This window comes from Falco peregrinus, chromosome 6 (genome assembly GCF_023634155.1).
Source record: "Falco peregrinus isolate bFalPer1 chromosome 6, bFalPer1.pri, whole genome shotgun sequence".
Taxonomy (NCBI): Eukaryota; Metazoa; Chordata; class Aves; order Falconiformes; family Falconidae; genus Falco; species Falco peregrinus.
Window position 1 is genome coordinate 69,431,473 of NC_073726.1, and position 27,173 is coordinate 69,458,645.

At 48.0% G+C, this 27,173-nt stretch overlaps 1 protein-coding gene across 1 annotated transcript in view; it reads left to right on the forward strand.

Annotated features, from left to right (window-relative positions):
- The first annotated feature begins 370 nt into the window (after nt 1–370).
- Nucleotides 371–27,173, forward strand: part of WNT5B (Wnt family member 5B) — a 76,402-nt gene continuing 49,599 nt past the window's right edge. Inside the window, exon 1 of the mRNA XM_055808286.1 lies at nt 371–693. Within this exon, the coding sequence (XP_055664261.1) occupies nt 688–693 (6 nt within the window). The 5' untranslated portion in view covers nt 371–687. The remainder of the gene's footprint in view (nt 694–27,173) is intronic.

Here is a 27,173-nt window from a genome sequence, read left to right on the forward strand (position 1 = left end):
CGGGAGCGACCCCCGAGTGCCCGAGCGTCCCTGCGGGGGCTGTGCCGGCGGGCGGCAGGGGGGCGGGAGGGAGACAGCCCGGTCCCCTCCACCGCACAGGGCCGCGGCGTTTCCCTCGCGTCGCCCTCCCCACCCGCCGGCACGGACACCACCACCCCCCGACGGCAGCGGGCCCGTACCTCGCCCCCGGGGCCAGCCCCTCCCCCGCGCCATCCCGGGGCCGCCCCGGCGGGGGAGGCCGCCGCGCCCCCTCGAGCGAGCCCCATCCCGCCGGCGGCGGCGGCGCCCGCGGCGGGGCGGGCGCAGGGCGCGGGGGGCGGGCGCGGGGCGGGGGGAGGCGGGGCGGAGGCGGCCGGAGCCCCCGGGATCCGCCGGCACCTCCCGGGCCCGGCACTCGCCGCCGCCGCCAACTTCGGCCGGGAGTCGCTCTCGGTGCTGCCGCTCCCGGAGCCCAGCGCCGCCGCGGTGACGGGGAGCGCAGCGCCGGCAGCCTCCCCCCACTCCCCTCTCGCTGCCGGCGGGGGGCTCGGCCCGGCGCGGCGACGGGGCCGCGGCCCCCGGGGCAGGTGCGTCCCCTCGCGGTCTCCGGCCGCCGCGACGCCGCGGAGGGGGGCGCGGAGCCCCGTGCCCGCCGCGGGCGCCCGCTCACCTGCCGCCGCCGCCGCCCGGGGACGCGGCGCCCGTGAGATGCAGGTAGGAGGCGGCCCCGGCCCGCGGCGGCGGGGAGGGCGGTGGCAGCGGGGGGAGGAGGCCGGGGGGCGGGAGGTGTTTCCCCGTGCCGGGCGGCGCGGATGCCCGGGGCCCGTCCCGACGCCGGGCGCCTCCCGGGGCGGCCCCCGAGGGGGCGGGAGGTGGCGCGGGCGGTGCCGGGGGGTCGCTGCTTTCTCCCAGCCCGGGAGACGCGGCCGCCTTTCGCCGCCGACCACCGGCAGCGCAGCCCGGGGGCGCCCCCGGCCCGTTACGGCCGCCGGTCGGAGCCGGGCGGGGCAGGGGCTGCGGGGACCGGTCGGTGCGGGCTGCGCGGAGCCCCCGCGGCGGGCGGCCCGGACCGGGGAGAGGGCCCGTCGGGGGGCCGCCGCCGGGCAGCAGTGCCCGGGTGAGCCCTCCACGCCGCGCAGCAGCGGAGGGGGGGACCGTAGCACGGGGCAGGGGTCTGTCGCGCGGTGGCCCCGGGGTGGCCTTGGTACTGTTACCGCGGTGGGAGAGACCGGCTCTGGCGGGAGAGATGCTGCTGGGGCATGAGGCGCCGCAGTCTGGCATGAGAGACATTGCTGGGGTGCAGGGGACGATCCTCAGGGGTGGCAGACATTGTACTGGTAAAACAGATGTTCCTCAAGCATGACAGACAAGAGTTTGGCAAAACAGATGTTACTGCGGTGAGATGGACGTTACTCTGAGCGGAGGGATGTTACTGTCGGATGAGGGCCCTTTCCTTAACCGTGAGCACAGCGGCTTTCCTGAGAGCATGCAAACCCTGGCCCATGCCATCCTCGTCACCCATGTGCCCGCAGTTTGGCAGCACGTGCTGTCACAGGCCATGGCATGCGGTGTGGGAGAAGGTGCTTGTGTGTGTGGAAACACCAACATATAGCAATGGTGTGTATGGTCTCACAGTACCAGGGCACAAACATCCCTGTTATGTCCGTAACAAACATGCTGTTTTATGAAACTTGTTTTTTCCTGGGAATTATGGTGCAATACTTCCCGTAGTGGTATGGGTAAAATAACTTCCCCAAACAGATTTTCATATCATGTGACGTAATTCATTGCCCCATGTTTTTTGTACTTTTCCTCTGCCACTGGATGAGCATCCCATGGCAGAGGAAAAGAACATCTGGGTGATTTACCTGCCTCTTAATGCTTTCCTGCCTGCACTCCAGCACGTGATCAGCATCACCCTTGCTCTGCTGCCTGCACCCATGTACTCACCTGTTCATCTTGGGGGTTGGTTTCTTTTTTTTGTGACAGAGCTGTTTCTCACGCACGTACCGGCATTTCTGTTCTTGTTTCATGTTCTTTATAGCCATGTGCACGCGCATCATGCTCCTCGTGCACCTGCATGTTGTCAATATAACCTGCTCTACCACACATCACCCGCACACACGGACGGTCTTTTACACCAATGCCTCCTTGCCTGCCTACATGTTGTGGGCTCTTTGCTGTTACCCTTTATGTGAGCTTTTGTGTCCACCCAGCCTCAGGTACACACGTATAATGGGCACACAGGGTATCACCTTCCTTTGCACTCACCTTTGTCCGTCTGCCCCTTCAGAGCCTGCCTGGTACATGCGTATCTGTAATGTCTCCCATGCCTTCCCCTGCAGGTGGGAGCTCTGCAGGGGGGCACCAACACTCAGGTGTAAACCTGCTCTTGCCCTTCCTTGACACATTCGCTGCTAGGCATCGGCACATGAGCTGAAGGAACCGCTTTTCTGGTGGTGGTGGGTTTCACCTGCAGATGCCTGTCTTCTGTCACACGCACAGATGCTGTTGTAAATGCGGAACCAAGTGGGGTACATGCTCTTCGTCCCAAAAGAGAATAAAGCGGGCTTTCTCAAAGTTGGCAGGAGAGACAGACTCCTCTTAAACCACTGTCCTATGCATGGACACCTGGGTTTATCCAAGGTGAAGGTTGGGCACTCCAGGAATTTGGGTGGAATTTTTTTTTACCCCAAGCATCCAATGTATGGGATAAGTTGCCACATGTGGCAGTGAAGCTAGCCCAAGTACTCAGGTTTTTTTCCCTCCTCCTTTAAAGAAATTAGCCAAGTATGTGAAGAGAAAAGCATAAGGTTGAACTGCCAGTGCAGGGTAGGAGGCAGAGCTGGGGAGGTGAGCTGGCCCCATTCCAGCCGTGGGTTTCCTCTGCTCCCAGGCTCCGTCGCACATTTCTGTGCCTGGGAGTGTCTGAGATTCCTCCCTTTGGGAAAGGACCCCCTCCCTAGCTCCTTCTGTGCCTTCAGTATTAGCAAACCTCTCTTCTCAGTAGCTGTAAGCAGCCCGTGTGTCCTTTCCCCTGTCTCGTGCACATACAGTGACAATGTCCTTCCATATGTGACTAACCTTTGTTTAGGGAAAGCTGAAGCTGAAACTGTGGCTGCAGGCTCCAAGCCCTGAGAAATCTTTTCTCTCAACCCCTTCCCTCCCAATGTGCCTGAATTCATTACCTCAGTTGAAAACAATGGAAGTTTTGAATGAATTGGGTCTAAAAAGTTGGGGGGGTCCTATGTTTTTTTCAGGTAGTAAAGTATGTCCCAATTGTGTTTTCCAGACTTATTCTGCAAAGACCAGAAACACACCTTCTTCAAGAAAAATTCACATTCTTGTATAGTGAAGTCTCCAGGAGCTTGGACTTTTAGGAAGAGACCAAATACTGTGAAATGTAAAAACATGAATATATCAGTGCAGTCACCTTTATTGCTCTTTGTTCCTTTCTCTAGCCCAGTAGGCGCCTCTGTTTCTGAACTGCTTCAGATCTTGAGTCTTTTGTCCTGAAGTTGTTGGGTTTGGATTTCAAGGCGCACAGGGAAAGCAGTTATTTTCTGAAAACTGCATGATTGCTTATTTGAATGAATATAAATTGTTTCTATCCGTAAGATCTTTTCTCTAATGGCTGATCAAAGTTCGAGTGAAAACCATTTCATCATTTCCAAATTAATTGGACACACACACAATAAGCGTTTCAGAGAGACTTGTAAACACAGTACTTTTTAAATCAGGATGCAGATAGCCAAGGCATGTTGTCATGTAAGACAGAGCAGTCCATGATTTTGCACAGAAAGGGACCTTTGCTCGCTGGAAAAAGGCATACAGACTTCATTAAAATTGAAGGCAGTGCAGAGCAGAGTCATGGGAATTTCTCCCAGACTGGAAAAAGCCCTTTTCTAGTGGGAGACTTGAGGAATGTGGACATAGGTAGCATTTCAGAAAGAAAATCAAGAGGTAGTGTGGTGTGATACCTGAATGCTTTCTGCGGCACTGAGGATAACTGGTGCTTGGAGAGCTTTCTAATTCAAGAGAACTTGAATGTGTGGCTGGGCGTTTAAGCAGTATGTATTCACGTTCGAAACAGGCAACATTTTTAACAGCAGGGTGATTAACCATTGGAACAAACAACCAAAGAAAACATTAGCTTCCCCTGCTCTTAGAATCTTCAAATAAAGACTGAATGTCTTTTTGGAAAAGACACTTTACTGGAGTGCAAGTTCTTGGGCTCACTGCAGGGATAACTGGCTGAGCCCGTATGGACAGAATTACAGATGAGACCAGACCCTGTGATCCACCACCCCCTTCCAAGCGTTGGCTTAGGCCTTGATAAAGCTTACGCAAGCCTTCCCCTGCTCTGTATGAGGTAGAGCAATGGGGTCACTGCAAGCAGATTGTTGCTTTTCAGCACAGCTGTTTGCACAAAGTAGGGATGCTCTCGTGTGCCTTGTAATTGCACGGCCTCTCTCCATGAAAGAGCTTTGCAAGTGGAGCCCGTTGCAGATGGCAGGCTGTTCGTATTTGTGGATCCTTCATTTGCCCTTGTGCGCTGCAAATGGGCAGTGGGGTTTGATGGCTTGCAGCAGGGCTGCAGGTAGCATGGGGAAAGGAGTGATGTGTGTTCCCTCCAGTTCTTGGGGTCTAGACAACTCAGGTTAGAGTTTGGCTGAGTTCGCAAGACTTTATCTCCTTGTTCTTGCATCAAGTGTCACGAGTGATTGCCAAGCCTCTTCTTTTACCCCTTTTTCCCTCAGAAAGGGGGCTCAGCAGGGCTCTGCCAACAAATGGCTACACCAGTGCTGTGGCCCCCATGTTTCTGGTTGGGTTTTCCCTGGTACTTTTCCTTTGCACAGACCCCATTGCACTGTGCCTGCCAGGGACTGTGGTTCTCCTCAGGCTGCATGTCCTGCACACTTTCCCCCTTCCCAGGGATGGTGCCTGGCAGAGAGGTGCTTGGAGCAAATGATGGGGAAAAACACCCATGCCCTCAGGCGCTCCCCCACCTGCTTGCCCCCGATGGCCCTATGCTGGGGTGCCCCAGCTCACGGCAACAGCCCCCCAAGCGGTTTTTTTTGGAGGGTCCTCCCCAGGCCCTGGCAGTGGCAGATGGTGAGGGCTGTGTGAACCCCATCTCTTCCCCTCGGTATGTTTACCTGTCTAAATTTAACTCCCCAGCCGGCTTCATCCATCCTAAGCCGACCTGTTCTCTTGTGGCTGAGCTGTGGGTCTGGCTCCTGCTGCAGTGTTTCCTGGCTGCCGCGGCCTGGTGGTTTGCCGCTCGCTCCCTCTCTTGGGTGGACGCTGGCTCTTTCGAGGTCCCAGGCAAGCCAGTTCTCCCCGCTTGTAGGTTTTATTTTTAAATCTGGTTGTGCAGCCCTCGGGACTGGAGGGTCCCTTGTTCTCTCACCCCAGATTGCCATGAGTATTTACTCTGCAGTGGGCTACAGGAAATCTCCCCTTGTCCCGCTACAGACCACAGCTGTTTTCCTTCTGGCTGTGGTTGCTCCCAAAGGGAGACCAGGCATGCTGAGGAGCTCCCTGGCCATCTCTAAAGGGATGATGCCTCTTTTTGCCCCCAGCAGGACCCCAGCGGTGGGGTTGGTAGGTGCTTCCCTGTGGAGGAGTCTTCCTCATTTCACTTTGTTCAGAGCTGTGCTTCTCCGAGCTGGCTTTTGTCCCGGTTTGTTTGGCAACAGTGATGTGCCCCTCAGCTTCAGAGGAGCTGGAGAGTGGGAGAAGCAGGGGAGAGGGAGTGCTACTGTTCCTATCAGGCTGGACAGAATTTGCTTTCTTTAGAATTTCAGCATTCGGGACAGTAAATATGGCCCAACCTGGCAGCCTTCTCCATCTAAATAAAACTGTCAGGATCAAACCATTCGTGTCCTGCATAACCCCACAAGAGACCCCCCTAACTGATCTCTGTTTTTCCAGGCATGCCTGCTTGTTGTGTAGCTAATGCTGTGGTCTACCACATGAGAGAGAGGGTTTGAATCCTGGCCGCCTCTGTCACTCTTTGAGCTAACCCGGTGGCCTTGTGTTTAATACTCTCATATTCAGAGGAAAGGTAATGAAGGCCAGGGTTTTCAGCAATGACTAGTGATTTGGGGTATCCGACTTGAAATGCTGTCAGAGATCCCGATTTTTTTCCAGAGTTCAGCTGTTTCTGATGCTTGGGCAGGCTTAAGTAGTCTGGACTTGATTACTCAAAATGACTAGCCCGTTTTTCAAACCTTCATCTTGGGATCTGGAGCAGAATTAGGCAAAACAAAATGAGATCAAATAATGCATGATGTAGGTCTCTAGCAAGGATCCTCAGATGGGAGTGAGTCTTCCTAGAGTGGGAATTGGTTGTGGCCGGAGAGCTCATGGCACTGTTGTGTGCAGGGATTTGAAAAAAGAGTTCTTGGTTTAGTTTAATTTGTGGTTTTCGATAGCTCATGAGAAAGGCTCTAAGGGTTTTATAGTTTTTCTCTTAGGGAAAGGAGAACAAATTCCTATCTTTATATATATATACATATAGATCTCTCTCTGTGTGTATATATGTGAAGTTCAAGTCTTAGTTTATTTGAAGGGTTTGGGGAAAACATTTTTTCTGTAAACTCTCCCATCTCAGTTGGAGATGAAGGAAACTGAAGTGGTTGGATGGTACACGTATTTTGGATTGTTTTTTTCATCATTCAGGGCTGAGGGTTAACAAAAGTTGTATCAGTACTAGTACTTCAGTGGTCTCCCTAAATTTATCTTCCTTTTCCAGTTGTTCTCTGTTAAGCTTCTTGACTGGTGTGATATCATTTTTTCACTGAGTCCTGAAGCATTGTAGCACCTCTGTTATGGGCAAATTGGAATTGTAAAGCAAATTAAATGAGAATCTCCCTTGCTTTGCTGTGAAAATGTTTTTGAGCTTTGTTATGCATCAAAGAATGGCAAGAGAAACATATGAGCCCAAATATGTCTTCGTTAATGGAACATTTTTCAGAAAAAATAATTTTGTGACTGTCAGGTTTATTACTCTCTGAGGTGTTCCTAAGTACTGCAAAGTTGTCTCTAATCATAAAAAATTGATACTGTACAAAAGAAAATGAAGATCCTTTTTTTCTTCCTCTTTTTACAGACAGAGCAATTCTAGAGGTCTATTATATTCTGTGGCCCAGGTTTGTTAATAATTACTCTAAATATTGGTCCTGGCAGAATGTCAGGGTTTGGTTTAGTAAATATTTTGCCGTTATCATTTCTGTGTCACAGCTGGGAAGGTTTGGAGTATCTTGTGGCTGTCATCACTGTTGATTCTGCCCGGATTTGCATCTTTGAAGACTAACTGGAGCTTTATAATCTTGTTTTGAGATGATGCAGATACTCATGGGGTAGCCCCATTACTCTACATGCTGTAGTGGAAGCTTCTGGTTTGGGGCCAAAATGTCAGCTCTCGCTCCAGCGCGTGGTGTGTACAAACCAGATTTCTCACCGACATCTGCAGCCTTGCAAGTGGCTGCAGCTGTTATTCCACCTGTGGAGATTTCGCAGCCTGCCATACAGGTAGAGTGGAGTGAGTGCTCCAGTGAATTATGACCAATTACCTGTCCCAATTTATTTTCTGTTTTTATAACTATTCCCCATTTCCACCTATTCTTAACAAGCTGTTTGGGAGTTTTGCCAAGGTACAAAATGAACATCTATTAATTTTTTATTAACGGCAAGAAAGTTTTCAGCTGGGTAAGCCTGGTAAGTGCAGCACTGTTTATGTTCAGTTTTTACTGTAGCTGCTCAGGCTCTTTCAGCATCTCTGCCGTTTTCCGAGGAGACGGCGCAATCCTGAAAGGCTTAAGAGCTGCTGCTTTTCATAGCGTGCTGAGATGATCTAAGAGTGTATTTCTGCACAACAGTTGCACTCCAGTGGCTTAAAATCCCATTGCACATAATAGCCAAACTTTTTGTCCATGAGGCATGTAAAACTTCTGTATCTTCTGAGAAAACGGTGCCATTTAGGTCAGAGTGGCACACTGGGAACAATCTACTCCTACCAATCTCTGTCTGAATTTGGCTGCTTGTGTTAGGTCATGTCTATGGTAGAGTAGTGCCAGCATGGCTGGGCAGTGCCAGGCTCTTCTGCCCACATAGCTGTGACATCTTTCCAAAGACAGTGAATGCAGGCAGCAACAGCTCCTGCAGGCATGGCTGTGTCCACATGGGCATCTTTGTCAGCACAGCAGTGTTCACTGATGTGTTGGGGGGGGGTTATGACATTTTCTTGTCGTTCCATGACCTAACAAAATTTTATGGGGTAAACTTGATAGTCTGGACCATGCCTTACTTATAAATGCCAGGTAACACTTCTAAGTCAAGCATAAAACCAAGCTACAAGCAATAGGGAGAGTCGTTCTGTTTAGACAGAGTCAGTTTGTGTTAGCTAAGCCTAACTTTAGCTTATGGACAGGGCTGAACTGGGAAATGTATTTTGAATACATTAGAGGTAAGGTCTAATTAGTCTGTCAGTTCATTGCCACTTGTGGTAAACCTGTGTGAGATCTGAGTTGGCAAACCTTGTGCTTCATGCAGTTGATCCCAAGCTGAGCAGCTGGGAGGTGACTGTCATAGCATGCCTCTGAACCAGCAGGGACAGCCTTGCCTGTCACCTATACCAATTTCTGCACCTCCCTGAGGCAACAGGGACAGTTATCCTCTTATTTCCCAGCTGATCTGGTAACTCATTCTTCCTTCTGGTAGAAGAGGTGGTGATCTTCACAGAGCCCAAAACCTTTGTCAATAGCCAGGGAAGGATTATCTGGCAGACCCGTGTGCAAGAGGACATGTGTGTGCTGCTGGCCTGCAGGGTATGCTGGAGTTGGGCCAGGGATGGGGGAGGATGCAGCTCTGTGGAAATTGTGGCTTGTTCACATCTTGGGACAGGCATCAGAGGCTGCCATGGGGTGGGCACAGCTTTATAAACTCAGCCTGGGGATGAAAAAGGTCAAAAGCAACACCCATTTCCAAGTTATGGATTGCCATCCAGAAGGTCCATCAGTCTAGCAGGTGCTGGTCTGATGTTGAAAGCCACGGAGTCACTTGAACGCGATCTGTTTCCCGTTTGGGTTTCAGACAGATGTTGCTGCTCTGCTCAGTCACAGTTGTGACTCCACCTAAATGCATTTTACTTACCCCTGTGGCTCCTCTGCCTGAATGTGCAGGAGCCTTTGGCTTTTAATACCAACATCATCATGTCAAATTCAGCACTTGATCCTGTCACTCCTTCCTTGGTAGGGCTTTCTTTCAGTGTACCTCAGCATTGTGCTGATTGGATCTTTCAGATCATCCTGATGACTTGCAGTCTGAGGTCCTGCATCTGTGACTAGTTGCCATAAATTGACTTGCTGTGCAGTTTTTGGGCTGCATGGACTTGCATGCTCATAGCCATTGTCCCATGTGTCTGAAGCAGTAGTTGTTAGTGGTGTAGCTGCCTTTTCTGTCAACGTTTCCAACCCCACATTTGGGATATACTGCTTTCTCTCGTTGTCCCCTCTTCCACAGAAAGCTCTAGCTGGTTATTTCTGCACAGGGCAGAAGTTGCTGGTAATCGTATATCTGCCTAAAGATGTCTTCAGAAATTGTGTGGATTCCTGGAGCTCAAATTAGGCTTTTGTTTGTCTTTTTTTGCAAAGAATTAATATTAAATAAGTAACAAGTGGTTAAAGGTAATTTTATGTTTCCAGAGGCCCATTTTCCTTTTCCTTTCCAAGGTTTTGCAAAGCCAGCCTTTGGAAAGAGTCTGTAATCTTGGATGATGATGAAGTGATTCTGCTTTGGAGGGTATCTAGGAGTATCCTCAGACCCTGCTCCTCATCTGTGTGTAGAGTGGGTTTCATTTTGTCCACTAATCTGAAACTGTGGACCTTATCCCCTAAATTAAAATTTCTAATTGCTCTGTAGTATTACAGGTTCCTAAACAAATCTGGGTGCAGGTATTCCAAATTCCTGGATTTGTATAAGGAATCTCTGGTGTATCCCCAGTGTGGATATGCCCATTGCAAACACACATATGCTTGGAGCAAGTGCTCAATCCTTAGGCAGCAAAACAAAAAAACATAGAGCTGGTAAAATAAAGTCTTCCATAAGAAAACATAGTTTGGTCTAAATTGAAATTTTCAGAAGAAAAACTTACATTTCCATAGTGATGTTTCAAAACCTAATGATTTCTGTTTCCAATTGACATTCAGACTTTAGTGTCATTTTAAGTTGAAACCTGAAACAAGAGTGTAAATTCCAGGACAACATCCTCAAGTCTGTCATTTTGGATCAACATTTCATTTTCATAGAATCATAGAATACCAGGTTTGGGAAGGATCATCTGATCCAACCTTTCTTGGCAAAAGCATGGTCTAGACAAGATGGCCCAGCGCCCTGTCCAGCTGAATCTTAAAAGTGTCCAATGTTGGGGAATCAACCTGGGAAGATTATTCCAATGACTAAGTGTTCTCATTGCGAAAAATTTTCCTCTTCTTGTGTCCAATCAGAATCTCCCCAAGATTAACTTGTACTCATTACCCCTCATCTTTTCCTTGTGCGTCCCTGTAAAAATGGAGTCTCCATCTTCGTAGTAGCTGCCCTTTAAGTACTGGAACATGGTGATAAGGTCTCCCCTAAACCTTCTTGTATCAAGGCTGAACAAACCTGGCTCTCTCAGCCTTTCCTCACACAGCAGGCGTCTCAGTCCTATGATCATCTTTGTGGCCCTCCTCTGGACCCTCTCTAGCTTGTCCACATCTTTTTTGGCATAGGGGGACCAAAACTGAACACAGTATTCCAGGTATGGCCTGAAAAGCGCTGAGTAGAGCGGGATAATGACTTCTTTATCTCTGCTGGTGATGCCCTTGTTGATGCAACCCAGCCTCCCCTTGGCTTGCTTTGCTGCAACAGCACACTGTTCACTCCTGTTGAGCTTCTTGTCTACCAGGACCCCTAGGTCCCTTTCCACAGGGCTTCTCCCCAGCTGGGTAGGTCTCAGCCTATGCTGCACTCCTGGATTATGTTTTCCCAGGTGCAAGACCTTATACTTGTCCTTATTGAACTTCATAAGGTTCTTGTTAGCCCACTCTTCCAGCCTATCCAGGTCTACCTGCAGGGTGGCTCTCCCTTCCAAAGTGACCATTTCCCTACTCCATTTGGTATCATCAGGAAATTTCATCAGGGTACTCTTGATCCCATCATCCAGATATATCTTCATTATGAAGATATTACTCAGCGTTGGGCCCAATATCAATCCCTGGGGGACCCCACTTGTGACAGGTTGCCAGTTTGAGAAGAAGCTATTTGCCACCCCGCTATGGGTGCAGTCTGCTGGCCAGGTCCCCGCCCAGGGCACAGATCCCTCGGCTAGAACATAATACATCAACTTCTCTAGAAGGAGGCTGTGGGAAACCATACTGAAAGCCTTGGAGAAATCCAGGTAGATAATGTCCACTGCTTGCCCCACATCAACCGAGCAGGTTACTTTGTTGTAGAAGGCGATCAGGTTTGTCAAGCTCGATTGGTTCTTGGTGAATCTGTGCTGGCTTTCCCCAGTCATGTGCTTCATTTGACTTGTGATAGCCCCCAGGAGGATTCGTTCCATAACTTTGCTAAGGACTGAGGTAGGACTGATGGGCCTATAATTTCCTGGACCCTCCTTTAAGCCCTCTTGCAGAGGGGGTTGACATCAGCCTTCTTCCAGTCTTCCGGGACATCCCCCAATCTCCACTTCTCAAAGATTATGAAGAGTGGCCTTGCAATGACATCAGCCAGCTCTCTTAACACCCTTGGGTGGGTAACATCAGGGCCCATCAGTCTGTAGGGGTCAAGCTCCTGTAGTAGTTCACAGACCCAACTCTTCCTTCACTGATGGTGGGTCCAGCATTTGCATCAACCTGGATTTTTGTTCCCAAGGTCTGGGGCCCAGTGGTGCTGGTAGGCAGAGAAAATGCTGGTAAAACATTTTGAATGTTTTGTTTCTATCAATAATGTCTTGAGTTCACCACCACCACCACCACAACCCCCGCATTTTCAAATCAAAAGTATTTGGAATTGTTCATGGCATGAAATAGTCTAATACTTTGACCTTTCATCTTTATTTGGGATGCAGGCAAATGTTGAAATCCCAGCCCTTCTTGGGGAACAGAGATTCCATTCTCTGACCAGATCCACAAAAGTATATTTCCACTGGTTTTGCTGGCCAGCTACTTCAATACTTTGTGTGTGATTACTTGTAATTCACTGCAGATTGAATCCATGGTGTGTCCACATGGCTGGTCTGGAGAGGCTGAGGGCAGTTAATCTTTCTTGCTCTGCGTCGTGGTTTCAAATTAATATCCAGATTTCTTTCCCAAGATAAATTTTCCTTTTGAACCAGCATTTGGTAGTGCACTGCACAGCTGCCTGATACATATTCCATGCACAGATGAGGACTCTGGTGCACTCTCAGTCTAGCTACAAGCTCTCATATGAAATCAGGATGTTTTAACATTTGAGACAGCTTCTTGGTCATCTATTGTTTGCAATCTCACAGATTGCCATATATCTTTCTGCTCAGAAGTTACTTTTTCCCCTTCCCACCATTGTGGGGAACTTTTTCCTGCCAGGCTCTGCGCAGTGTGTCTCTGAAGGAGTTTTATGGTGTGCCCCAGAAGCACGCTTTTGTCAAGCTGCCTCAAAGCATAATTCAGAGAAAAGTCTCTGAAACAAGAAATCTCCTTTTCTGTTTGGCTTTGAGGTGTTATCTCCTCTCTTCCAAAATGCAGTTGGCTCCATCTACATCCCAAGCTGTTTTGTTTGGAGCGAAGAGAGCTCAGAAAATCAAGGGAGGCCACACACATAAACAACTGTGTGTGAAATCAATTAATCTAAATGAGCAGGAGACATATTATTGAAGGAGAAAAGACTGGTTCTCACAGAAACCTCCCTTGTGTACAGCATTGGCGGGACTGTTGCAAACATTGTGTCACTGGAACAAGGATGAGCTAGGCGAGTATTTTAAACTCTTTGGCTAGCATTAGCCAATATTTAGAGGAAGCGTGGTGTTTGTGTTTGAAGAGTCTTCCATGCTATTGAAGGCACCTGCATTTTGACATCTCAATTTCAAATATTTGCATCATAAATTTTGTTCTAGGAATTGCATTCACCCAGTCGGGGATAAGAAGCTACGCCTGTCACTCTTGTGTCTTCAGGTAGCAGATATTGTCAGCAATATGTACACAAGCAACCTACAGCATAGGAATTACGTGCAGGAGTTTTTATAAACAGGTTTTTTTCTCAAATTAGAGAAAAATCTTATGTTGCTCTCTTAAAAATCTGATAAGAAGAAGAGGTTTCCTCAAGCTTTATGCTATAAACTGTTATTCATCTCTGTGGTTGCAGGACTGTGAAACAGGACACTGATGTGCAGGGGTTTCTAAACCTGGTTAGCTCTTGGATCGTGGTCACACATGGTGGCAGTGCCCAGCTTTCCCGTGGGAGGAGGGTTATTCACGTCTCGGCACATTGTGGTCCTGTGCTTTAGGGTGCCCGAGGGTCAGTGATTATGATCATATCCCAGTTCCTTTCTGCACCTCTTTAAATAATAGTCTCCTCTCTCAGCTGGCTGGCATGGGGCAGCGATAACGTGTGCTGGGAGCAAAAAGCTGTGCTTGGCCCTTCTTGGCTGAGGGAAGGGCATGGAAAGGAAGCCTCAGGAGAGCTCTCTCTAGGGGAAAGGAACAAAAGATTGGGAAATCTAGGAGGAAACAGCTACTCCACTCAACCTCCTAAAATGTCACAGGAGAGGACAAAGTGCAGTGCAACTCTGAGAAATCAAAAGTCTTCATGCTTGTAGTGCTACTCAGACATTAAAGTCTTTTCATGGCTACAGACCTTCCCTGGCCCCACCTTACCTCCCATTTGGGGATGAGGAAAATGATAAGAGCAATTGCTTTGTGTTTTGCATTGAGGTCTCCCTAATGAATCACACTCTGCTTACTCCAGCTCAGAACTGAAAGTTCATCCTAGGGAGTGAAAGGTTCCCAAGGGCTTGAACTAAAACCAGCCATGTTAGGAAAAGCTGCAGGCTAGGGCTCTTGATAGGATACTCCTGTTCACACAACCTTGTCATTAGGTTTTGCCTTGATCTCTTGTTTCATTTCTAGTATGTAATGGATAATTTTCCTGATTTGAGAAGAAAAGAAAGTCCTTTACAACTGAGACTTTGGTGTGCAACTTTTTTGATTTGAGGCCAGGAGATTGTCCAGCATGGAAGCCAAGAGGATGGCCTGTGCTCCTGAGCTGCAGCTGGGAGCTCTTCTGGAGAAGGCAGAGAGCCCCCTCTGTAGCTTTCTAGGTGGACGAGCATCATCACCACATGCCATGTGCTGGTGCCAAAACCCAACAGGTTGGTGGATGCTTCTGAGCAGCCACTGCCTTTTATTGTTCTGATCACCATAATTTGTTTTATTTGTTATCTGATTTGATGGAGGCTGAGAAGGAGATCACTTGCCAGGGCCCTCAGGGCAAAACCTAGGCTTCCTAATGCTAAGCTTGCTTTCCAGCCCTCCCACAGCCCTGGGGTGACCCCTGGAAGCATCTATCCAGGGAGATGGCTGCTAAGTCATTCGCAAGTTAGCTGGCTATACACTGCTGAAATTCTTCTCCCTCAGACACTTTTCTAGATACCAAAAGCAACCAGTGTGCTTCTTCAGGCACCCAAATATTGCTGTTAAAGTGGCTTATTGGCCTCCAGTTTCACATCTATGGAAGGTGAGTCACAGCGTGTTCACATGTCCGAGATGCTCGTGTGGTGCTTTACCATTTTCTCTGACAATAAGCCTGAGGAGGTAGGGTAGATGTTGTTCTTGTCGCCTATATTCCCATCTGGCACTGGGATGGAAATACAAAGAATATCTGACAACAAAAATAAATTAAACTCCTAATTTCCAGAACCTAATTACAGCTTCTGGGTTTGCTGCCTGACTTGAAAATAAAACTCTTCTTGCAAAGTTTCCTTGTTTGGTTTTTTTTGTTGGTGGTGGTTTTGTTTGTTTACTTGCTTTGTTTAAAGGAAAACAAACAAGAGCCATGCTACTGAATAGGAGAGGGTGGTTGGCCCGGTTCATTTGCCTGTATTCTTCCCTGGGTTCTGTTCAGCCAGTTGTGCCCCGTGCTGTGCTTTGGGAGGAGCGTACCAGGCTAAATATATCTGCACTGCCTGTGAAATGCAGTATGGGGTGCTGCGTCATTTGGTGGAGTTTACTTGGAAACTAAGGTGGGAAGCCAGCTTTTATTTTCAGCCTTGGGTCAGATGCATTGGTCAGTTGTCTCACCCAGAATTTTAGTCTTGATCAGGAGCTTGTCCTTGCAAGACAGACATAGAACCTACTCTCTAAAAAGCCAGGCTAACTGCAGCAACAAAATGATGTTGGGGCAACCATATTTTTGTGGTTCAGCAGCCAGATTTACGATCTGAGAGCTTCTTCAGATAGGTCACCTTAAAAAAAGAAAAAAAAAATCATAGCTCAAATATCATGGCTTAATGAGTAGAGGAGTTGGTGTGATGCTGCATGCTCTAAATATATCAGAAAGAACTCCAGCACTGGCAGCCTGCTGACAACTGGAGCCCTTGGGCTTTCACTTGTGTTGGGACAGAAATGTATACCCCCAAGAAATGTGTCAGGAGCAGATGCAACTTGGTGACTAAAGAAGACTTACATTTTTTAATTTCTACTCCTGCTTTTGGCTTGTCTTCCTCTGCTGTTTCTGCTAGTGCAGTGGGAGTGATTTCACAGGAAGGGAAGGTATTCCCACAGCATGGAATGCCGAGGGGTGGGTGCAGCAGGAGGCACACCTGAGCTCACTGTAGTCTCTGCCATGTGCAAGTGACAGCAACAGGGCAAGTGTAGCCGTATTGGTGACACAAACCTAGCGGAGACTCACAGGGACTTACGGAGGCAAATGGGTAGGTGGAAACCCTTGCTCATTCTACGTGAGCTCACCAGGATCACCTGCCTGCACATCTAGTATACATCAGTCACATCTCTGGCTGCTGAATACATTTTTCTATCTTCTTCATTATGCCACTATAAGTGAAAGGAATGCCAGTGTCACTATATGGCTGTTTTACTAAAAAAGAAGATAAGAAAACTCTTCAGTATAAGGTTTTATATTTATCTAGGGAGATAATGATGGTGCAAATGATTTGTCTTGTGGTTTATAGCACGTAGCACACTGGGGCATCTGAATATTACTGTGGTGCAAGGCACACATTGCAGACCAAAGCCATACCGCTTTGCCAGCAGAGAGCTCCTGGCACGCTGGGGTCATGGTCTGCACCGAGGGATCCTAGAGCTTTGAGATGTGCGCTTCAGCCTAATGACAATAAAATCTTCCAGGTTTCTCTAAGAGGATTCAGTTGTGAGCGTGAGGGCTGGGCACTGGGATTTCTGGTGTTAACCCAGGCTCTATGACCTCTGGTAAGCCTGAGTGCCTCCGTTCCTTCATGGGCTTCACCTGGGTGCTGGTGGCTGTGAGCAGCAGAGTGCAGATGATTGCAGTTTGCATTTGAACCTGCCCAGGTCGAGTTTCTGCTCTCTGTAACACAGGAACATTGAGAGGGCAGGTGGGAATTACTTTTCCTTAGCTTCCCTCTGGGCTCTGTGTCTGATCCTGCTTTTTCAGCTGTCCAGCAGTTCCTAGGAAGGTGGTAGATAAGTGAACAATTCTAGCAGATACTGTTGATGAAGTTTGGTAGCTTTGAATCTCCTTGGCTTTCCTGTACTTTGTTCCTTGGTGCTTTACATCCACAAAGTGGTCCGTTCCTTCCCTCTTCCCCTCCATCAATACCCCCACCTCAGCCCTGAGGAGTTGGTGCAGCTTCTGTAGCTGGGATTACCTGATTTCAGTGACGGGATGTCAGGGCTTGGGGAAAGGTTTTTTTCTGGCAGGGTTAGGCAGAATTCAGAAATAGCTGTCCCACAGCCACGTGCTCCAGCTGCTGTACCACATGCTGTGGCACAGACTGAGTATTTGTGTCTTTTATTCAGCCGTTATGTGAAAAGTAAAGGCTGTCTGCACAATATGCCAGAAAGATACCTCTGTTAGGTGAGGAGGCACTGGGTGGGAGCGTGTGTCTCTCTCTAGTCCACCTCAGGTTATTAACTAAACCATAATAACATGTAATTAACCATTCAGAAATAAGTGTTGCTCAGTTTGCTCCCTTCCTTCTCTACTCTTAAATCCCTTCTCCCTGTGCCCGTTATCACTATGGATCACCTCCTGGCCAGGCACTTTGGCCCTCTAGTATCCTTGGGCAGGTTGCAGCCTGAGTGTCTGCTTTTCGAAGAGCATCTGTGGCCTTGCCTTGGATCCAGCTGCGGAAAGTGAAACTCACTGAATTGGTCCCTGTGCCTGCACAGAGGGCAGGTTGTGTGAAACCCCCGAGCGGTAACACTCTGCTCGCAAGGACAGCCTGTGGTTTTGCCCATCAGTAACGCTGCTAATGCTCAAGCTGGAATTTCTGAGAGTGAAACTGGGAGTACAAGAGCAATTTGGTCTGCATTTCAGTACATTAGTGTCCCCAGTCACTATATGCTGCGACTGCACGGCAGCTGATCTTATCAGCAGATAAAGGGCAGAGATACTGAGTTCCTGAACTGCAGGTTCCCAGTCCCTTCTGCAGAGGGACGTGAGATAGTGTCAGGGGATGTGCTGCGCAGGAGAAAACATGCACCTCTCCACCAGTGCTGCTCCCTGTTGCAAGTGTGAATGTAAAGCAGTGGCTAGATCCTGGCAGACCCTGCTCTCCCTTTGGCTTCTGCATGGGACTCTCATTTTGGTGCCTTTGAGAGAACAGATGATCTCAGGGCTGCAGTTTTGGGGAGCAGCCCGGCCTTACAGCAGCAATTCATCCAGCCATGCCAGCTGGAGTAACCAAGACCTTCCCTGCTGCTGGTGGGCATTGGCTGCAAGGGGGTGAGGAAATGGGGGGCCAAAAAGGGAAAAGCAGCCTCAAGACTGGAAAAAGCAGGAACAGAAAAGGAAACGAACAGGGCAAGAGCATGTGCTAACCCAGCTGGGATGTGGCATGTGAGAAGGAGGGTGCAGGTTTGATTACCCGCCTCCCCAGTACTGACACTGCATGCTATGCTACTGACCCCGGCACAAAATCTCACATAACCGACGGGTAGTGGTGTGCATGGAAAGAGATGGGGAAGCGGGGGATGTGGTAACACAGGTTAGCCCCACTGCTGTGAGCTCTCCTCTGTTGGCATCTATCTCCTCTTCTGTGTTTTCTTACCCATGCTTACCTGAGTCGTGTCATCTCCCAAATAAAACCTGCACGTTACTCACGTCCTGTGTAGGAAATTTGCAAAGAAACCCCATAGCTGAAGAAAACAAAGCAGGAGATAACTTTTTTATCATTATTATTCCTCAGCCATTACTGAGCCAATGTTCCTGGAAAAAAAGAAAAAGGGTGCCGTGTCACAGGAGAAACAATCTGTCTCATGGGATATAAAACTTTGTCTGACCAATGAAGGTCTCCTGGCACTGATGCAGTTGTTCCCAGGTTTTACTGTGCAGTACATAATGTAAAACATGATAATTCCTTCTGTAGTTTCCGTAGAAATTTTTCATTTCCTAAACAAGCGTGCTGTGTTCCTACACCCTGTGAAGCTGCCGCCATGTGCTGCTCCAGCAACTCTACCTTAACAGCTTGGCCGGTTTGCTGGGTGGTTTGGAGCCTTTTGATGGAAGGCGCTATTTAATTATCAGTGGTGTTATGTTCCCAGAGCGCGCTACATGAAAGCAAAATACCAGCAGCCTGTAATTAATCTAAGTTAATGTGCCACTGTTTACACTTCATCTCCCAAACCAGACAGATGTAAGAAGACACCCAGCCTTCATCTGGGATCCTCCCAGGTTATTTCTGAGCTATCTTTGGAGAACTGCAGTAAGCCTATCTACCCACCCTGCAAGTCCCTCAGAAATTAGTAGCTTTAAGTTTTCTAAGGAATGAGTGGGAGACTTTGTTTCCTAGCAGGGAGCAGGTTAATGCCTATGCGTTTGTGTTACCACAGCTGACACTGCCTGGCAGGGGACAGAAGCACACACCTCCTCCAGTAGTCATGAATTTTGCAGTGTGAACGGGTCCAATGTAATCAGCCCTGCTTCTTCTGTTGCTCCCCTTGCTTTGGGTGAAGAGGTGGCAGCTGGCAGTGGGGATGTGCTGGATCTCTCTGGTGGAAAGATGAGTGGTTCTCTGGGACTCTGGTCTTAAAAATAAGTATCATGTGTTCATTTCCAATCACTCTGCTACAAATATTTAGCAGGAAAAGGTGATGAGAATTCTTAGAGGTGTGGAGAGACTGAAAAAATTACGCATCCTTGGTTAGACTGAAGAGTAATAAAAACCAACATGACAGAAGTATATAAACTTGGAAGTACAGAGAAGTAAACCAGGCATTCCTGTGCATACTTCCACATAATACGAGGTTTTCAATGAAACTGAAATAAAACATCTGATGTAGGTGAAACTTACTTTTTTCTAACAGCACATAAATAGTGGAGACCAAGAACACAGTAGAATGCAGAAAGGATTAGACATTTATATGGATAAAAATCTGATGCACAGTTTATGACATTTGTTCTAGCTGTTTTAGAAGGTATCAGGCCTCCTGCTCCTGGACAGTCTTCCAGCTGCAGCTGGTTAAATGCTCTTCCAGGCCCCATAAACTCTAATTCCTTTCTTTGAAGCATCTGACAGTGGACGCTAGCTTAGAGGAGTCGTTGCCTGAGCCTTGTGTTCCCAAACATTTCTACATTGAATGATTACTATAAACCTGGCTGGGATCAGAGGTGACCACAACTCTCTAATCACCTGAAGGCTGAGATGTAGGATATAAGGATGTTGTTGTCGGCATCCTGGACTATAGACACAAGATGACAATAATCCATCTTGTCAAACCACCAACTCGGTTGTCACTATTACCTCTTTGCTAGTCATCCACCCCAGTGGTGTCGGTGGGTCTGAGCCGCAGTAGGAAACGGTGCAACATCCGAGCTGGTATGGCTCCCATCCTCCTGGGGAACCATGAGTTTCAGGTGTTCCATCAGTGTCTTTTTTCTCAGCAGTATGTTTTGTTCAGACTGAAGTGAGTTGTAAGCAGCTTAGTCATGTGGGGAAGGCTTTCGTGGGGTTTGACTTTTCCTTGTTGAGTACATCTTTGTGTTCTAATTGTTTTCAAGGAACGCTGATATATCCTGCTGCGGATATACTGGTGCAGAGTAGTCCCCCCAGTGCTCTGGGCACGTTGTACACTGGGGCGTCCCAGGGATACTCGGGACAGGCTCCCTGCTTCCACACCCCAGTGTTTTTCTGGCTTAGCAGAGGTAGCCTGCTAGCATTGCTGGCCTGGAGGGGAGAAAAAAATTGTAATATCCAGTAGAGGGTGCTCATAAACAGGTATCTCAAGTAATCGGGTACCACTGGGATCTCTGCGCTCCAGCTCTTTGGCGGCCAAGCCCCAGTTTTCGGTGCTGGTGGCCATGTTCACAGGTAGAGAGGGCCAAGTGGAATGGGTCTGGAGGGCGAACAGTTGGTGCTGAAGACCTGGTACCCACACCATCACTGTGGGTTGGGGGTGTTATTTTGGACTAGTTTTTGTCTGGTGCCACAGTTATGGAGGAGGTGTGTGAGGTATCTTCAAGCACGATCTCCTGTGCAGTTTCATCCAGAGGGAGTCCAGCTTGCAAGCTCTAAGGCTGCCTCAAGTTGCAAACCACCACATGGGCCGTGGGACTGATGGGGGATTTGCTTCAGAAGTGAATCCCTGTTTGAACTACAATACTGCAATACCGGCGTTCTCGTGGCTGCCTCGGTGTTGGCAGCGGTCAGATCTGCTGTCAAGTCCCTGTCACCCATGTTGAGCTGATCCTTTTTGCCATGCAGGTGAGTGCAGGTACTCCAGCTGCTCTCCATTCAAGGTAGTTTCCAGCCTTGGAGTTTTGAACCAAGTTTATGCCTAAACTGAGCTCAAACTCTCCAAGTGCATTCCGGTCAAAGCTTTCAAGTTTGATCAGATTTTTTTTCTTGTCCAAGCCAGAAGGTACAATGCAAAACTGTAACTTGGTCCCAGCCTGTGCTCAGAAGGGTCACAAACCTTTCGGTGAACCTGGGCTGAGTTTGTGCCAAATCCCAGAACCAGGTGTGTTTTTCAGACTGTGTGTTGTAAATGTCACATGGCTCTGAAATGGAGTCCCCAGAGCAAACACAGCATGTGATCAGAGCCACTGGGATTAGGGAAGAAGAGGAGGAATTTTTCTTCAGATAATTATAGGCCAGCTGAGTTGCCTGTGGAAAAAAAAAATCCTGCTAATGCTCAGCACCTTTAGAGCACTTACGGTAGAGTAGGCATCACTGAACTCCTGCATCAAAGGGGGAAATACCTGTCTGGTCTGTAAACCAAGGCACTCCTGAATTAAAGAAAGATCATAGGTCATGATTATATCAAATGCAGAAGACTTTACTGCTGTCTTTACAGAGTTCTCTTATTTTCCCTAATGCCTTTTCTACGGAAAAAAATCTTTTAACCTTTTGTCAGCATACCTAATTAATAGCGCCATCTCACATAATTCATCTTTATAGTGCTCTTTTACACGGGGTTTTCCACTGCTAGCTCTCAAAGCATTTTACAAAAGAGATTCTTCTCATGGTCCCCCTTTTGTATATTGGGAAAGCAAGGGAGAGGAGAAGGTAGAAGAGACATGCTTAGGATATGTGGCCAACAAAAGGTGGGGTCAGCGATAAAATTCCAGATTCTTAGTTTTGGGCTCTGCTGGAACTGTTCCTCCAACCATCGAAATGCAGTTAGGGCTGGATGAAACAGAGCAGCTATTGAAACAATTCAGGACAGAAAGTGGAGGAAGGCAAAAATATAATTACGCACATAGGGAGCAGTCACGTAGCCAAATGCCAGCGTCTGTGTAAAGTGACATGTTGTCTTTAATAACCACGAGTGTGGTCAGGCACCCATTTATTTCCTCTGAGAGACAACGCAAGGAGCAGGTCAGCGCCCTCCAGCACGATGCTGAAACACTGGGTCAGTGTTGACTCAGAGGAAGGAGCTCCACTGCCTGAGTCACCCGCATTACATCCTGAGGGACCCTGGTTTCCCCTGCAGTATCCAGTATCGGCAAGTCCCAGTGCTGCCATCCTGCTGAGATCAGATGAAATCATGACCTGCAGTGGTCTGGCTGCAGTTAAGTATAAAGAGATACTGAAAAAAACACATCTCACGCTTAAGGGCTAGAACTGTGGTGGGGTTTTGTTTGGGTTTTTTTAATGATTTTGTCTTGAATTACAGATTGACACACACACACACCCCAAAAAAAAAAAAAAAAAAAAAAAAAAAAAGAAGAAGAAGAAAAGTCGTCTTTAACTAACTTGGTAATAATAGTATGGTTTTTAAAGTACTTGTTTAGCCAAGCTGACTATATGCTTACACAGCTACCTCTGGCCTGGGAAAGATCGAAACCACAATGGCTAAGTATAGAGGCCTCTAAAATATCTTCATATATACAGTGCCTGAATACACAAACAGAACTGGTCTCTCTTCTGTCTACAGGAGCAATATTTTCCATAGGATTTGTATTGACAGAGGTTTTCCCCCTAGAGTTATGCATATTTATTAAAGTAAAAATCCTCCAGAACTGCATCCATGTGCTGAACCCCATTCCACGACCACCTTCAACCTGACACAAGAAATAATATCTTCCCGAAGAAAAGTAAGCACTTTTTCATTCTGTGGTGTAGCAGGCTCTTGACCAGGGATTGGTTTTGGGGGGTTTCTTTGTTGCTTTGAGTGTTTTTTCTTTTGTTTGTAAAGATGGGGGGGAACTACTGCCAGGATTTCAGCCTCAGCTCTTGAGAACCGCTAGCGCATGAAGGAGAGATGCTCCTGTCCTTGAAGTGTGGTAGGATCCATGGACTAAGCGACCAGAGCTGCACTAGATGCTGGGCATACCAAGACGCATTTGCCTCGCTAAAGAAAGCATGCCCGTACGCAGCGTGAAGTTTGCTGCTGGGATAAACTCCTCTTTGTGTTCAGTGCTTTGTAGTCTGTTTTCTGGAGCGCGAATCTGCATCTCTCTTGGAGCCTGACCTCTGACTTCTCTGTGTGCCTCCCTTTAATTCTTTGACTTAAAGTGCTGCAGTTGCTTTTGGGTAGTTGTGGGCAAAGCAGTTTTTCTGTTCTTCCTCTGTGAGTGTGATACCTCAAATATGTTCTTGCCAATTCCCAGCTGTGGGCTAGTTTTGTACTGACACAAGATATTCTTGGGTAAATGACAGATTTCCCTGAACTGGGGTTGGCGCTACTCACTTTGCACGTAGCTGTAGGCAGTGCGTGACATCGTTCTAGAGGGAGCCAGGAGGTGGTAGGAGTGGCACGCTGAGTGCATGCCCAAATTATGTGCTCCGGGGAGCAACACCTGGTTTATGAGACGTGCAGATGTTGCATAGGTGGTCCTCAGGCGCTTGTAGATTTTCGCGTCGTTTCTACTGTGATTATCTATAGTGGTTCTGGATCGTCTGCTGGCACAACAGCAACCCTGGAAACCCCCCAGCTTTCATAATAGAACTTGTCTTTCCCTTTTGGATACAGCAGCTTCTTTAAATGTTTGTAACAATATGCAGCTGAATATATAGACAGTTCTTTCAACACCGAGTCCCTGTCTGACACAATATGTCTGCAGTTACTGCACTCAGGCCGTGTTTTGAAACCCTACTGTCCACAAGGCCCGTTCTTCAGGGAAATGGTATGGAGGGGGTAGAAATGAACATGCGCTGGGACTTCCTCAAGAGCTGTTGGGAGACTCTGACAAATTTCCTGTGCTGTGCCTTGGGCACAGGAATATCGGTGGTTATGTTTGAGACTTCTCTGTTGGCTTCCATGCAGAGATCTCAATTGTTTGGGTTTTTTTGAACTTCCAAAAATAAGCTTTTCTGTTCTTGTAGGTGTGTACTGCTCTTGGTTTAAGCACAAAGCGTCTGAGATGCAGAGGGGTGGCAGGGTTTGCCTGCAGCTAAGCAGTGAGCCCAGAGCAGAATCCACTCTACTGGTTTTCCTGACAGGTACAAGTCACCAGAAGCTCCCACGTTGCTCTGGGACATCTGAGTGCCTAGATTTCTAAAAATTCAAGTTGTAAGCCTCTTTGCTTCCCTTGCTCCACTGCTGCTGATGCCCATTCCATTGCATACCTGCACATGAGGGTAATACGCTGTGTAAGACACAGAGTTGCAATTTCCTGGATGAGTAGTGTTATTTCTGTACTGTATTGCAGCTTGGCACTTCTGTTCTGCTGCTCCAGCGATGAGCCTGGAGCTGAAATTGTGTCTCGAAAATAGTAGTGATAGTGCAAGCAGGAAACTAGTACCTAACTGTGCACCTTCTGAGTACAGTGGCAGTCAGCATGACTACTCTGCTGAGAGCTGGAAAGGGTTTTTTTTCACTCTGTTTATGCCTGTGAGACATCCTATACTAGTGACAGAATTGACAAGAGCCCATGAAGTTCAAAGGTCTGTAATGCTCATGCTGGGGTAGTTTTGGTGCAGTGTCCCACTTGGACAGGAGTGGTTCCAGTTGTCATGGCCTGTCAGTCCTCTCTTTTCACTTGCAGCATAAAGCTATGCTAGAAAAATTAGCTGCTTCTGCTTTGTGCAGCTGTGTGTGAAACACTGGTTATCATCAGTCTTACTGAACTGAGCACATCCCTCATGTCTCCATCAGTGGCCCCTGGGTAAGGGACAGAAATACGGTCCCTGTTGACTCCTGTGGGGAACACTGCTGTTAGATCGATGAGTACGAGAGAACACCCGCAAGGAGGATAAAGGAATGGGGCTGGCAGGTATCTACAAAATAAAGTAGCGGGATTGCTGGGACAGAAGGTAGATACTGAGTTATCTACATGTCTTAGGAAGCTTTAACAATTTACAAGCGGCAAGTTGTATCTTTATAGTATCTTTATGGTATGTATTATAACAATATTGTAAAAGATAAAATCTTTATAATGTCCTGGTGAGCAAATCACTTTACATTGTTGGCATTCTCATGTCAACTCTTGCAGGCCACGAACATTTGCGAGGATCGTAATAGTTTGCAGACATGTTTATCGCACATGTAGAAATCCACCTGTATAACGCAGCATGATAACTGGGCTCTTCACGAGGCAGACCCTGCACAGAGGTGGAGTTGAAGCATGTTGCATCCAAGGCGCATCTGCAGGGAGCGAAGCGTGAGGACTAGGGGAAAGGAGTTGTGGTCCAGGCCATAAGAGGTTGCCCTAAACAAAGAACTCCTCGACTCTTTTCTGTTGCCCATTGTGCAGAGCTTTAAAAAACACAGCTTAATCTGGAGATAAAAAATAAAATATTTAAGGTGAATAGGGAGAAAAATTATTAGAAGTAAACTGGAAGTGGTTGGGTAAGGGGGCTGCACGCTGTGTCTTTAAGGAGAGTTTTAGGAATGGGTAAGATAAACCTTTGTCAGGAATGATCCAAGTATATTTGATCCTGCCTCCATGCAGAATTTGGATGGTGATCTCTGGAAGTCCCTGGTGTTTCAGTGATACTGTAAGTAGGGCTTTTCAAGGTTATCGGTGGATAGCAGGCTGTGTATAAACTCCAAGAGTGAGGCTCACTGACAGCACTCAGGAACAGCAGGCTGGGGGGAAGAACTGCTTCCTTGGAAGTAGTAAAAGATGGCTCTCCTGTGGCGCTATGCCCGGCACTCGATTTATTAGGGAGAGAAGATGGAGCTGGAACTGACTCTTCACCTGACCTTACATTTTTAGTGCCACTAATGAATTGCACAGGTCACATACTACACTAGTAGTTACTGGTGATTCTGTGCCCCTTATCTTTGAATACTCAAGCTATCTTGGAGAGCAGACTCATTCGTCTTTCAGAAGTTAGACATGTGAAGAGTATCTTAAAGCACATCAGCTTTAATGAGCAATTTTGGGCAGGCTAAGCCATTTGTCTTTTTATCTTATTGTCTTAAAACTCTGCAAAAACAGTGTCCATGTGAATGGAGAGAATGAAGCAGAAAGGGGCAAATGACTTGATCCAAAAAAACCCCAAACCAAAACAAATGACTTCTAAGCAGTATTCAAAATTGCAAAATCAAAATCCCCAGCTTAGGCACCACCTAGCTCCTGGAGGCATCTTAATTCCACAAATGCCTTATCTGCCTTTTTCTCTGTGTTTGTTTGTCTGGTTTTTTTTAAATTATTTTTGTTTTAAAACCCCTCAGGTACTTAGGTGCCTGCCCAAAACTGCTTGACTCTGATCATGATCCAGAAAGCAAGCACCCTGGCCCCTCAGCCTCCCCAGGCGCTCTTGGAGCACACCTAGCACTCACGGACACGCTAAGATCGAAAACCCAGTGGCAGCTGCCACTTTGTTTTGAAACATCTTATATAGCAGCCAAATGGCTGGAAGGCTCAGGGATCAAAACCTGCTTCTCTGTTTCATCCAACAGCTGCTTTATGCAGCACCCCGAGGGGTTTCAGAAGGAGGCTGGCCCCAAGAGTAAAAGCTGGTGGTCCATAGCCATTGCTTCCTTTGTGTACTCTGCTTCTTGCGCTGAGTCTGGAATAACCATCCACACCATAGAGCAGCGTATATGGAAATAGCAAAAGTGGCTCCTTCTCCTGGCTGTGGCTGGAGGGCCAATGGTTAGTGCCTTCTCCAGGAGAGGTAGGTTTGAAATGCCGCAAAGGGAGGCAGGAATTAAAGAAAGTCTCCCGCTTCCTCAGGCTACTGTTTAAAAGCAGGGCATGCTGCTGCTTCCTCTGGGTATGGCTTGCTTGCTTGTGCACAAACGGGAGTGTGGCAATCTGATGGCAGAGGAGGAGCACTTAATTCTGGGTCTTGTGTGAGCGTAGGCAGTTCCCAGTGGCTCGGAGCAAGGTACGGAGCCCCTCAGGCAGGAAAGCTAGTGGCCTTTCTCTTCTGGCTGGCCCATGCTAAGCATGCTGACAGTAAGCGGCTCCATGCCTGGCAAGAAGTTGTTTTGGAGCCTCAGTGGTGTCTGACTCTTCTCAGAGGCCGTGAAAGCACCGAGGACCCTAACCCCGGCATCCGCCCTTGGAGCAAGGCCCTTAAAAGCTGGGTGTTGCAGTATACGCATCTCCGGTGCCAA